The following is a 14119-nucleotide window of genomic DNA, read 5'->3' as shown; positions in this document are numbered from 1 at the left end:
ATTCATCTGAATAGTGAGTGTGCATTTACAATACCTGTTTTTCCCTTCCTAGCACAGAAACACTAATTGGGGCAGGATCTGATTTGCATTTCTGGGTTTACTGCAGAAAAAGACAATTGCTGAAACACACATAACCCTGTTCCAAAAAGTAGCCTCATGCATGCATTTCAGCATTCAGAAGTATAACATAAACAGCTATAAGAGAGAGTCCCATCACAGATCTTAACGGACACAGACATAACATAATCTATTGCATTCAGTTTTTCAGAAAACAGGAGCAATAAAAACAATAAATTTGAGGGAACAGCCGGGAATAATTATGCTTTGATTCCTGATGTTTACCTATAAGGAACAATTTCATTATCCCTTTGCTCTCCAGACAGGTAGAGACTGGACCGGTCACTCTTTCCCAGTAATGAATGGAGATTTTGAACAGAAGAAGCTTTTCTTGGTTGGCAGAAAGGTGACACCTGGTGGGAGAATGAAAGCACTGAAAGTGAGAGTGACTTAACCCCAGGAGTGCAAAAATTTAAAGCCTTTAATCCTTTTGATTCCTTTGGAGGGTGAAAGAACTTGAAAAGCAACAACACACTCTCACTGACTTGTGTCTAGACCTTCACAATGCAAGATCAACTTGGTTTGCTTAGCAGATTTTAAAGGACTGTAGACTTTTCATCCACCATGTGCTGCGGACACAGAACTGCCACAATATAACCAGACCATGAAAGATTAGGCCACAGCATATTAAGGATTAAAAATGCCAGCTTTAATTCCAGCCACAAAAAGCCAGAGTAGGTCTGAAACATAGGTACTCAGTCCTTGCTGAAACTTTAAAAGGTAAAAAAGATGTTCAAAAACAAGTGGAGCCTCCAAATAACATCTGTCTGGGAGTCCATATTCAACAGCTATAGGAAGCAGGTCATACAAGCAAAATGGACATTTCCAGTCAGCATTGGGCATTGCAGTGAAATAAATCAGTGATTAAATATAGCAAAGGGCACTGCAACAGAACATATGGCTAAATGTGCTAGGTAAGGGGGGGAAGCAAATACATTTCCAAGAAAATTCCATTCCACTTGGCTTTGGGACAGAAGCAACCCTGGACATCTTGACAGACACACAAGAGAAGCACACACCATGAGCTCTCCTATACACCTCAGGTAGCATTTACTGGATAAACAAAGAGCAGCAAGTTTTCCAGCTTGCTGTCTTAGTAATTATTTTCTACAGCCCACCCTAAAATGCACTGCACTGGTTGCAATATCGCTAAATAAAAAACTTAAGGCAAAAATGTGGTGGTTCCCAAAAGTTCAGCTACAAGATGGTTTGAAGGTAACAGACCTATGACATTTCCGAATATTTTGTGGCCATATGTTTCAAGTTGGGGGTGCGGGGGAACAAGCTGTAGATGTACGCCAATGGTCTTTTCAGTTGTTGCCATGAGCTCAAAAGACTTGCGTTTTCCTGGAACAGTTCAAAAACTACTGCCCTATATAATCTAATCAAGGTTTTTGTAGCCTTGGTCTCATCCTGATCTGCCAGATCTGGGGCCTGTAGCAGATATATCTGCTTGGACTCACCAGCCGCAAAGACTGCAGGGAAGGAGATTTCTTCATTTTGGGTGAACTGGTAGTGTCTGGGCCTGGTTCTTCTATGGGTGCTGCAGCTTGTGACTCTGGGGCACAGATCTGCTCCATGCTGTAGCACCGAAATCTGCCCAGTTTCTGCTTGGTGCTCTGACTCAGAGTGGTGAAGAATTTCTTGAGCCCTGATGCAGAGGAGGAGGAGGTACCTCCTTTCTTGGCAAATTGCTTCTTTTTTATCTCAGGATTTATTTCTAAGGGTTTGCTGGAAGGCCAAAAAAAAAAAAAAAAGAGAGAGAGAGAGAGAGAGAGAGAGAGAGAGAGAGAGAGAGAGACAAAACAATTAGGAGGCAGAACTACCCCACCTTCATTTGCCATGCTGTTCAATACTTAACAAAGAATAATATACAGCATAAAGTTTTAAAATGCATCCCAAGGCTTTGAGTATGCAATCTTTTGTTTGTCAGAAGCATTCAGATTTATTATACAGCACAACCCTATTAGGGCCACAAGGGTAGAAGAGGACTAGAGCCATATACGCACAACAGTCCTCTACCGCACTTGTGGTTTAAACTTGAGCAGGCTCCCTACTCTTTCTTAAAAGGACTTCACCACAGAGGGTCAAAGCCATGCCACTCTGTGCTCAGAGAGAATGACAGGTTTCCCACTTGTAATTGTAGTTCTTCGAGTGGACCTCTGTGATTCATACTCTGGGTGATCTGCGCCTGTGTGGAGCCTCATCGGAAGATTCTAGAGCTCCTGTGGTAGCAAAAAGCACATTAGAATAAGCCCCTCCACCCATATAAGTACCTTGGCACCAAGACTCTCCCTTCAGTTGTGTCAACCGCCGCATTTTTAAGCTGTATGGTGTGACAGTGGGGAGGTCAGGTGGGATGTGTGAATCACAGGGGGCCATTCGAAGAACTACAATTACAAATGGGTAACCTTTCTTCTTTTTCATGGCCTCTGTCAATCACACTCTGGGTGACTAGAAAGCTGTCTTAACCAGAGGCAAGTTGTCACGCCAAGGTAGAGGCTAGAACAGCACCTCCAAAGGCTGCATCAGACTTTTGCTGAACATCGAGTCTATAGTGCCGGATGAAAGTGGACGGCTGTGCCCATGTGGCAGAAGCGCAGATGTCAGGAAGAGGTACGCTGCGGAGGAATGCTGTGGGGCCATCGTCGTCCTTATCTGAAGGGAATAAAAAGGAGGAGGAGGAGGTGCCGCCATCATCCATGCCGTGAGGGAGCAGGCTGGGTAGGTGGGGCTCGTCAGCCTTGGAAGGCAGCCCTTCTAGGAGAAGGAAAACTCCGATTTCAAACCTTCATTGGACTATTTCAGTGATGTGGAGAGGGGGGATTTGCTGCTTGGGTAACAGCCTATCCTCCATTTTATTTTACCCAGGCTTCGTGCTCTGGAGAGGACATTCTCCAAATCCTCCATACAGAGCACATTACCATAGTCTTGTTAGGGGGACAGGATGAAACTCCATTTTAACATACAATATTATTAGCTATGCACACTTAGAAAGGCATTCTCTGTATATTTTACATGACTTCTGTAACTTCTGTAACCAATATACTCTGTATCTATCTCAATCATGGTTTCTTAATACGTGTCAGTAATTATATAGACTATGCAACTGTATTCTGTATCTCACTGCATTGAGCCTCTATCCGTATTTTACCACTTTGAAGATTTCAGGTAACATTCCTGCATTGCAGAACACATTGTCTACATTGACCTCTAGGACCCAAGCAATAGGAAGATATCACACCACAATGAGATAACATTTAGGTTTTACTTACAATAACAAAACAACTTTTCTTCCTTCAAGGGAGCAGCAATTTAAGAGACAGATGGCCACTTCGGAATGTGTAAGGGAGGAAAATAACCATCTATATTTTGACACCACTAGGGAGAATTACTGTTCCTGAAGGCCATATACTGGGGCCCAGGAAATGCAACATAAACATATCGATAAGGGGAATTGTTCCCAGACTTTCAGGCCCATCTTGGGCACAGGTCAAAGAAACATCAGGCCATAAAATTGATATTTTCTTCTGACTTCTGACTGGCTAAGTTAGCATCTCAGATCCAATGAAGAGCAAGATCCAAGGTTGGGGTACAGATGATGTCAACTGCAGAAACACCTGAAGTCCAATCACGCCTGAGATCCAAAAGTTGGGATACAGATGACCAATAGCAATGTAGTGGCTCTTTGTCTGTAACGATTATAAAACATAGACTCACTCTTTGTTCTGGGTCTTCCTTTGCCTTTAAGATGGGAGGCCCAGCTGAACTTTTATACTTAAATAAAATTGGCTTGTTCAGCTGTCTTGTGCCTTAGCCTGTGGTCCTTGCTGGAGAACTCGAACCCAGCACTGGTCTGACCTGAATTCAGATTTGGCCAGTAACAGTCTCTCGAGACAGAAGGATGCCATTCCACAGAAGGAAAGAAAGGGAAGCACTTCCGATATCATCTCTACTTCTGACAAAGAAATTATTCTTCAGGAAGCCATCCTACCTTTGGCCAAGGAACTGTTTTATAGATTTAAGGTGAGACAAAACATAAGAGGGACTGTATATTTCCTGCTATTATTCTGTTGATCCTTCAGCAATGGATGCTTTCAGAGCTGCATGCCTTAATAATAATAATAATAATAATAATAATAATAATAATAATAATAATAATAATAATAATAATAATAATAATAATTTATTGTCATTGTAAGTATATACACAGTATACCCATACAACGAAATTCACAGACACCCAGAGACCAGACACATGCACACACATAAAATTCCCCAAACACTCCCCACCCACTAAAAGTCCCCCACTAAAAATACAAACATCTACACCGCAGGCCAAGTAACACAGTCCAACTAATTATTCACTACTGGTGGTCTTTAAGCTCATTATTAATTGCAATTATAGCTCTGGAATAAAAACTATTCAGAAAATGTGTGGTCCGAGTCTTAATTGTTCTATATCTTCTGCCAGACGGTAACAGTTCAAAAAAGTTATAAGCAGGATGGGAAGAGTCTCTCAGGATGCTGTGTGACTTCCTTAGACAGCGGGATGTGAAGATGTCATCCAGGGTTGGTAGCTGGAGCCCGATGATATTCTGGGCAATTTTAATGATTCTCTGTAGAGCTTTTTTGTCCGCTACAGAGCTACTCCCAAACCATGCCAGAATGCCATAGGTTAGGACACTCTCAATGGTGCTACGATAGTATGACAGAAGTAAATGCTGAGATAAATTTAACTTGCCAAGCATTCTCAGGAAATACAGCCTCTTTTGTGCCTTCTTCATTAGCATGTTGGCATTTATAGACCATGAGAGGTCCTCTGAGATGTAAGTACCCAGAAATTTAAAACTACCAACTCTCTCCACTTCCTCACCGTTTATGTACAGTGGTAAATGCACATTTCTCTTCCTCCTAAAATCAATTGAGTTCTTTAGTTTTTTTGATGTTAAGTATGAGATGATTTTCTTTACACCAAAGTATCAACCTTTGCACTTCCTTTCTATAAGCAGACTCGTTCTTATTTATGAGCCCCACCACTGTCGTATCATCCGCAAATTTAATAATTGCATTGGTGTTATACAGTGGGGTGCAATCATGAGTGTACAGGGAATAGAGGAAGGGACTTAGCACACAGCCCTGGGGAGCTCCTGTACTTAGTGCCAGGGTAGAAGAATGGTGAGATCCCATCCTTACTGACTGTGGCCTATCTGTCAGAAAATCCTTTATCCACATGCAGATCTCCTGAGGTAATCCCAGGTTGATCATTTTAAAAAACAGCCTATTTGGTAGAATGGTATTAAAAGCAGAGCTATAATCCACAAACAACAGCCTCGCATAAGTTCCCTGTTGTTCTAAGTGGCTCAATACAGTATGGAGTACAATGGACATAGCATCATCAGTAGATCTATTTCTCCTGTATGCAAATTGCCATGGGTACAAAGAAGGTGAAAGACTAGCCTTAATGTAATCCAGCACCAATCTCTCAAAACATTTCATAACAACAGATGTTAAAGCTACTGAAAGATACCACAGCTGACTGCTTGGGGACTGGCACTATAATAGATGTCTTCAGGCAAGTGGGGACAGAACACTGCAACAAGGATAGATTGAAAATATCCGTAAAAACTCCAGCTAATTCTGCAGCACAGCCCCTAACAACTCGTCCCATGATTCCATCTGGTCCAGCTACCTTTCGAACGTTAATATTCTGGAAAGCGCATCTCACATCTGAAATCTGCAGTACTAGTGGTTGTCTGTCGATGGTAGATTCTAGTGATGTATTATAGACAGTAGGTGCTGGAATAATGGTTGTTCCTGTTTCCACCTCAAAACGGCTGAAAAATTGATTTAACTGCTCAGCCAAAAAATCACTGCTGCTACACAGACTGTTCTTGTTACTCTGCCCCGTGATTTGTCGTAGGCCATGCCATACTCGACGAGTGTCAGAACTCTCAAGATGTTGCTCAATTCTCTGGCTGTACATAGCTTTGGCATCCCTAATGCCCCTTTTCAGTTTAGCTCTGGCCTCTCTGTACTGTAGTTCATCACCAGAATGAAAAGCAGCATTTCTGGCTTTTAATAAAAGTCACACTTCTCTATTTAGCCAAGGCTTGTTATTAGAAAACACTCGTACTTGTCTGGTGGTAGTAACAACATTGATGCAGCTTTTGATATAAAACAGTACTGTTGAGGCATAAGTATCAACATTGTCCTCCTCAAACAGTGCTCAATCAGTGCTCCTAAAGCAATCTTGAAGTTGCTCAGATGCATCCACTGGCCACACTTGTATATCTCTAATTGGTGGTCTGATTCTTTTAACAAGAGGTCTGTATGATGGAATCAAAAACAGAGATATATGATCTGACTGTCCCAAGCTAGGCAATGGCTTCATCTTATATCCATGCATGATGTTACTATATACCTGATCCAAAGCATTGTCCCCTCTAGTGGGACAGTCCACATACTGATAAAAGTTAGGGAGGATGGTCTTTAAATTGGCTTGATTGAAATCACCTGCTACCACCAGCACTCCATCTGGGTAGGCCTGCTGCTGTTTGCTGATAGCAGTTAACAAACAACTCAAAGCTGTGGTTGTGTTAGCATCAGGAGGTATATATATTGCTGTTATTATAACAACATTAAACTCGCGAGGCAGGTAAAAGGGGCGGCATTTCACTGCCAAATACTCCAAATCAGGAGAACAGTGAATGTCCATTATTTTAACATCTGTGCTCCAATTATCGTTTGTGTAAACACAAACCCCTCCACCTCTGCTCTTCCCAGATTGAATAGACCTGTCTGCTCAATGTACTCTGCATCCTTGTAGTTCAATTACTTCCCCTGGGATGGAACACCCAAGCCATGTCTCTGTAAAGATCGTAACGCAACAGTCTCAAATATTTTTCTGTAGGGAGATAGTAAGTTCCAACTCCTCAATCTTGTTGGGTAGAGATCTAACATTTGAGACAAAAAGGCTTGGCAATGCAGGCTTGTGAGGATTTTTGCCTAACCTCACTCGTAGACTGGCCCTGCAACCTCTTTTCTGCTTGCGTTTTCTCCGTGTTCTTTTCTTCCTGACAGGGAGAGCAGGGGGAGTAACCCCCGGATATGCAGGCCGTCTTAAAGGCTCAGCTGGGATGTTGTAAGTTGAGACCCTCGATTCAAAGTTGCAACCTTCTCTGCCAATAGATAATAATTCTTGTCGACTGTAAATTACTTGTGCCTGAGCATGTAGAGTCCATAATAGCCTCTGCAAGTGCTTGCGCCGCCATCTTGACCAACTGTCAACTGTCAACCTCCAACTTGCAGATTAAACCTATGTTTACCTCCCAAAGACTAATTATACAATGAAGCAAGCTAATCTGCAAGAAACAGTGATGAAAAAAGGTCATGTAATGACAAACAGATGCTTTTCCCTAGTGAGGAGAGCACCATTTCTAAATAAAAGCTACATGTATAATCTACGTTTAGAGTGATTATTATTAAAAAGATCAATGCTGCAGAAAACTATTTCAGCCAACATTTGAAAACCAAGCAGCTATTCTTACTTGGCTGAATAATCTTACCAGGTACCCTCTTTTATCAAGATCAAAAAGAAATAAAAAACACCATTATGCAAAATGTTCATCACATAACCTTTCATGAAAAGCGTCCAGGCAAGTATGCACATGCAGTAATCCTGCTAGGTTACAGTTCTGTTTAAAAGAACCTTTATTTGGAAGGAGGTAGGTTATGCTGAACTGCACTTCCAACCAGATGACATTCCTTGGGACTGGGAATGGCTCAAGCACAAGACTTCTACTATATTATCATCTACACTACTTTGGTGAGTCTTCTATTGCACATCAGTGGATGCTGTGGGCTTCCTCCAGGAGATACCAAGCTGTCTTTTCTGAACTGGCTGCCTCCCAAGGTTACTATTACTTGGACCATCCAGTCTTTCTGGATGGTCCACCTTGGCATCGATGATAGCCTTCATCCACTGCTGTAAGGCTTTCACCACTCAAGCCTGAACTGTCTCTTTTAGTTGCCGTGTCAGCTCCTTTAAGACCTCAGCCTAAGCATCTGTATCCAACTCTCAAGGTGACCCTACTTCCAGAATTGAAGCATCACAGGCTCCACCACACACAGCACCCTGGACTCAAAGATTTCGGCCTCGGATTCAAGATGCCAACTTCTTGATCAGCACCAGAGTCGGAATCCAACATTCGATTCCAAGCCTCAGTTCCATCACACTCCTTCAGTCATCCCACATCAACTCAAACCGGACTACACAGCTCCAACTGCCTCACTAATGACTCCATCTCTCCACCAGAGTCGACCCAGCAGGGCCATAGTCAATCTGTGGGCTTAGATGACGTGCCCAATTCCAATGCGGCCTCTGTATCATCAACAGGTACTCCCTCAGTCTTAATAACTACTCCAGAATCCGATGTTGCTGACCCTCATCCCCCTTCTCCCTCTCCACACTTTCAAACCTATTCTGAGTTTGTCCTCTGCCTAGTCAAGGTGCTTAAGCTCCAGTCTAGAATTCCTCCTCCACACTGTTCTGATCCCCATTATGATCCAATAGACAAAGCTAACACTGCTCCAATTCAACTCACTTTGATGCCTGCTTAATGTATGTTGCTAAAGTTCTGTGAGACAAACGTTCCACAGTGCCTCTGGTTTCTAGAACGGTTGAGAGTTATTATACGATTTTTGATACAGGAATAAACTTCCTGGCCAGACACCCCACACCCAATTCCATTGTGGTTACTACCTCACAATTGAAATCTAAAGGACACCCAAGATGGACAGGTCATAGTGGAGAGTTCTGACTAAACGTGATACATCTGGACCGCAGATAGGTGGGGCTTGTCAGCCTTGGAAGGCAGCCCATCTAGGAGAAGGAAAACTCCAATTTCAAACCTCCACTGCCTTGTGGCTATATCCACTGATGGAAAAGGCTTCAGGAGTAAACCTTGAGGCAAAATCCGGAGCCAGAATCCCAGAGGCAGTTCGTGTCGTTCTGGCAACTCCTGGAACGTCGCTGGAACGAGTTGTATTGGCTCTTGCCTTTCCACTGGACTATTTCAGTGACATGGAGAAGGGGGATTTGCTGCTTGGGTAACAGCCTATCCTCCATGTTATTATACCCAGGCTTCATGCTCTGGAGAGGACACTCATACAGAGCACGTCACCATGGTCTTTCGAGACTGAAGGATGCCTAAGTACTAAATGCTAGTGAGAGGAAAGCAGAATAATTATTTATTTAAAAATTATGTCCAGGAGACCTATAGGCTCCTAAAGAACTAAAGAAGACAGGGTCCTATCCCAAGGAGTTAACAGTCAGTTTCACAGTACAAGAGGGAAGAGAAAGAGGGGAAAGAAGAATGGGTAGGAAGGGTTCCAAAGTATAATGACAGTAAAGTACTGTATATTTAGGCCTCACTGAAAGGATAGTTTCTGAGAAACTTTAGAGGGAACGAGACAGCAGAGGAGGCAAGCCAGGCACAGTTGGGCACGAGTCCTCTAAATACAGATACTGCTCCCTTTTCCATACAGGCCACTGGAGTACGTGGACAGTACACTTGCATACTCTCTTTTGGAAAAATCAAAGCTGTCTCTAATCACTAGAATCAATGGGGATATACATAATTGTTAGAGCTTGTTGTTTCATGTACCACTTCTCTGTCTTCCTCTTCCTGCAGCCTATCTATCAGTGAGCACTGTCAACAACTTCATTAGACTCTTTGGTTTTCTGTGCATTCCCATTTTATATTTTATTTCCTTCCACAGTGCTCCACTGCAACAGGATTCTGAGCCTTAAAACAAACAAACAAACAAAAATAAACAAACCCTAAGAACTAGCTAATAACCTTAAGACCAGCAAAATGACTATGATTTTGATAGTACACAGAGGCTTGATGCCTCCATTATTTTTTTTATTTCTCACACCTATAAAGCCGTCCATCTTTTCCTCTAAGGCTTCTGATACAGCTGTTCCCATCAGTGAAGGGGACCATTCAGTGACAGGGGGTAAGTACCATAGAGTCCCCATAGAGCAATATAGAATAGTGGTTAAATTGCAGTATTGCAGTAAAGATTCTGCTCACAACCTGAGTTCAATCCCAGACAACCATGACTTCCATTTGTAACCCTGTGATGTAAATCCTCTTTTAATAATCATAACCGAGTCTCTGAATGCTGTTTTTAAATTGAGGTTTTAAAGTTTTTAATGTTGTAATCATTCCATGTATTTTAATTATTATTACAGTTTGTTTAATGTATAATTTATTGTTTTTAATTCTACTTTTTAAACTCTGTGAGCCACCTTGAATCCCCTTATTGAGAAAAAGGCAGCCTCTAAATAAGACTAATGAAATAAAATGAATGTTTTTTCACTGCTTTTTTGCCATTTTTCTTTCTTCCAAAAATCTTGTAAGAAGGACCAAGCAGAATACATCTGATGGTTAATGTTAGGATTATTCCTTCCGGAAGCTGCCCAAAAAGCCCTCCCAGGATGATAGATCTTTCCTGATTTCTGTATTCTGTTGTCCTGCCCTAGCAGATCAGGAGCAAACTCTCCTCTCTCCTTCTTCACAAATACCCCACTAGAATCATCTCTGCTTCCTTTGCCTTGATTTACCATGCCCCTAATTTGCAGCAACACTGTCAAGGTAGCACTGGTTCAGATCAACATGTCTAGCCATGTTGTAAAGAGACTGTATCCAATCAAATTATTTTACCTACCAGCTGACTAATAAGATAAAAGAATGATCTAAATGGAGTGGAGAGTTAATTTTGTTAAATGTGGCTGCTTAAGCTACTGCATTTCATTTTCAAAAGTTTACATTGAAGTAAACAATTGTGTGCCTTTGTAGCATTTTAGATACAATCTCGGGTATGATGGAAGAGGATTAATTTCTGTGGATCAAGAAAGGTAGCCATAGCAACAACTTTCTGGGGATTTTGGCACAAAGGGAGAATCTGGTCAAGGCAGATTTCATACGGGGTTGGTGGGAGAGCACATGCAGCAAGAAGAGTAACTGGGCTGATAGCCAGCTGGCAGCCCCAGCAAGGCTGTACTGCCTGGCAAAGAAGCCAGAGATTGTGCTGTATTTGAGTGAAAGACAGCTTGCAACAAAAAGAGAAAGAAGAGGTGGTGGCAGCACAAACATTCAGCAACTGCTTGTTCCTAAAGAAGGGCAGAGCCTTGTCTCATTCTGCAGTCTCTAGTGCTGTATTCCCTGGTATGCCAAGGTGCAACACTAGGAGCCAGTGTGGTGTTACAAAAAGGAAGAGTAAGATGCAGACCAAGGAGACATACAAATGTAGAAAACTGCAAAAGTAGAGCAAAGTTTACCATCTGCCTATCTTGCTCAGCAACATCTACTGCAGCTGGCAGTGCCTTTGACAGGGTTTCGGGCAGAGTTCTTCCTGTTGTTGTAATGTGGCATCAAGTCACCTCCAACTTATGAATGAGGGATCTTCAAAATGTCTCTTTTCCAAAGAATTCTGTTTTCTCATGATATGCCCACAGCAAGGCAGCCTTTCTTTCACCATTTTGTCTCCAGAGATAGGTAAGGTTTGATGTGCACTAGGACCTACCTGGTGGTTCAGCTTTCTGGCACTAAAGAGTATCCATAAAGGTCTTCTCCAACACCGTATTTTTTAAAAACCATTTTTCCCTGTCAGCTCTCTTTGCTGTCCAGCTTTCACACCCATATTTGGTGACTGGGAATACAAGAGTGTGGGTGATCTTGGTCTTGGCATCAAAGGACACATCCTTACACTTGATGTCATCTGAATCTCTTACTGATGCTTCTTCATTGGTTTTTATTCTTCCTCCATTTGAATCTAGTCCGGCTTTTGGTGTGATACATTCTGCATACAGATTGAACAGGCCAGGGGATAAAATACACCCATGTCTGGCAGCTTTGCCTATAAGAAACTATTTCAAAGTACAGTGGTGGCTCGCAATACGAATGTAATTCGTTCCATAAGAATCGCTGTCTTGCAAAAAAATCATCTTGCGAGGTTCCCAAATGTATTCGTCTTGCGAGGCATCGGTCTCGGGGGGAAAAAAGTCTTGTGAAGTATGGCCATAGAAGAAACTGTCTTGCAAGGCATCATAGCAATTGCAAAAACCAATTGTCTTGCGGGTTTTTCGACCAGATGTATAAGACAATCCCTCTTTTCTAACCCCAAATTAGAAAATTTGATCCCTGCTTTTCCCTTCCTTTTGCTAAGCCATAGAGCTCCCTTTGACTGCAACTTCTCCCTTCCTTTTTGCTAAACCCTGAATGTATAAGACAACCCCGTGTCAAAGTGACCAACACTTTTCCCTGCCTTTCGTGAAGCCAAAAACAAAATGTCGCTTCTCCCTTCCTTTTTGCTAAGCCCTGTGGCTTTGCAAAAGGCAGAGGAAAGTGGTGGTCACTTTGACAGCCACTTTTCCCTTTCACGAAGGCACAGAGCTTAGCAAAAGGAAGGGAAAAGCGGCGGTCAAAGGGCTCCAGCAGCGGAGGTAGCAGCAGCAGGAGGTGGAGACTGAAGCAAAGAAGCAGATGGGCTTGGCCGCCTCTCACTGCTGCCACCACTACCTGATCACAAGGAGATGATCGTTGGAGAAGGTGATTGGGCGGCGGCGGCAGCAGTCAATGGGCAGCAGCAAGAGGCGGCTGAGCCCAGCTGCTTCTTTGCCTCAGTCTCCACCTCCTGCTGCTGCCTTCCACGTTTAAAATGATCCTCAATTTTTCCTCTAATTGTTTTAGGAAAAATTGTTGTTTTATACATGGAAAAAATAAGGTACTGTACATAGTCTATTTGATTCTATATTGATCATCTACTGATGTCCACGTGCACAACCATGCTGAACCATATGTTCAGTTGCTTAAAACATATATTTGGAATTAACAGATATTGACTTGGCAAAACTCTTATGGGTTCTGCTTCATTTCTTTTCTGTAGGGTAAATTTTCCAACAACATTTGGTTCTGTTTTGTTCCCTGTGATGAGATGGGTTTTTGAGTTAAAATCTTTTAAGGCATATGGGTTTTGTAATTAAGAAATGAGCCAGAGAGGTTCCATCTTGTTTCTTTGTATAAAGTATCTTTGCTATGCTGACAAGTTGTTTTCTAGGCGAGCAGAGAGAATGTTATTCTGAAAGCCTGAGAAAGGACTCGGTGTGATTAGATAGATGGGAATTGTTGTGACTCTTTGATAAACCACAGAAAACCCAAATAACATCTGGTGCGTATGGGAAGGAAGTCATGTGATGTAACAGGACTGTTTGCCTAGTAACGAACTCTGATTGGATGACATCGTGGGAAGGTGCAATGAGCCCTTGCCAGTTACTCTTGAAAAAGGAACTTTTTGCCTATGGACATTGTCTTTCCAAGACCGACCTTTCAGTCATTCGTGACCTACTCTTCAGCCATTTGGGACTCACCCTAATGTCTTTCGAGACGGACTGGTGGCCTACCTACATGGACTGGTTCCTATGCTTTGCTGGATTACTTTTGGACTTATGGGATTTTTCCTAAGGACTGTGCATGGACTATTTTCTATGGACTGTTACCTATGGAATATTCTTTATGAACTCCTTTTCTTGGAATACTCCATATGGACTATGCTCTTGTAATTTTGTAAGGACTATGGTATATTTACTGGATTTTTCTTTTCTAAGGACTATGGGACATATAAGGGATTTTTACTTTTGTTAAGGGATTTTTATTCTACAGTATCACTGAGGACTATAGCCTTTTTATAACCTACTTGGATTATTTTGTTTTTACTAATGAATTACTGGAGTGGAACTGTTTTTATTCTTTTTAATGGCTTTTTGTGTTTTTGTAAGGTTTTTGAACTCTTTTATATTTTTCATGTTTTCTTTGCCTCACTACATCTGTGTAACTAAACAGCACAATGCTAGTTTATTTGTTTTGATTTAATTTGGCTTTGATACCTAGTAACATGCTTTTTCTTTAATAAAATAAAGATTATAAAACTCAATT

The 14119-nt window shown here is 42.0% G+C and overlaps 1 protein-coding gene across 3 annotated transcripts in view; it reads right to left on the bottom strand.

Annotated features, from left to right (window-relative positions):
* Positions 1-14119, bottom strand: part of KIAA1614 (KIAA1614 ortholog) — a 66237-nt gene that overhangs the window by 10062 nt on the left and 42056 nt on the right. For all 3 annotated transcript variants that reach the window (XM_072998146.2, XM_020789762.3, XM_020789760.3), the window contains exons 7-8: positions 1581-1848; positions 343-470 (exon numbers count right to left, since the gene is read on the bottom strand). In XM_072998146.2, the coding sequence (XP_072854247.2) occupies positions 343-470; positions 1581-1848 (396 nt within the window). The remainder of the gene's footprint in view (positions 1-342; positions 471-1580; positions 1849-14119) is intronic.

The sequence above is a fragment of the Pogona vitticeps genome, chromosome 4, assembly GCF_051106095.1.
Source record: "Pogona vitticeps strain Pit_001003342236 chromosome 4, PviZW2.1, whole genome shotgun sequence".
Lineage (NCBI taxonomy): Eukaryota > Metazoa > Chordata > Lepidosauria > Squamata > Agamidae > Pogona > Pogona vitticeps.
Note: the sequence above shows the minus strand (reverse complement) of the source record. Positions and strands in the feature narration are given on the sequence as shown.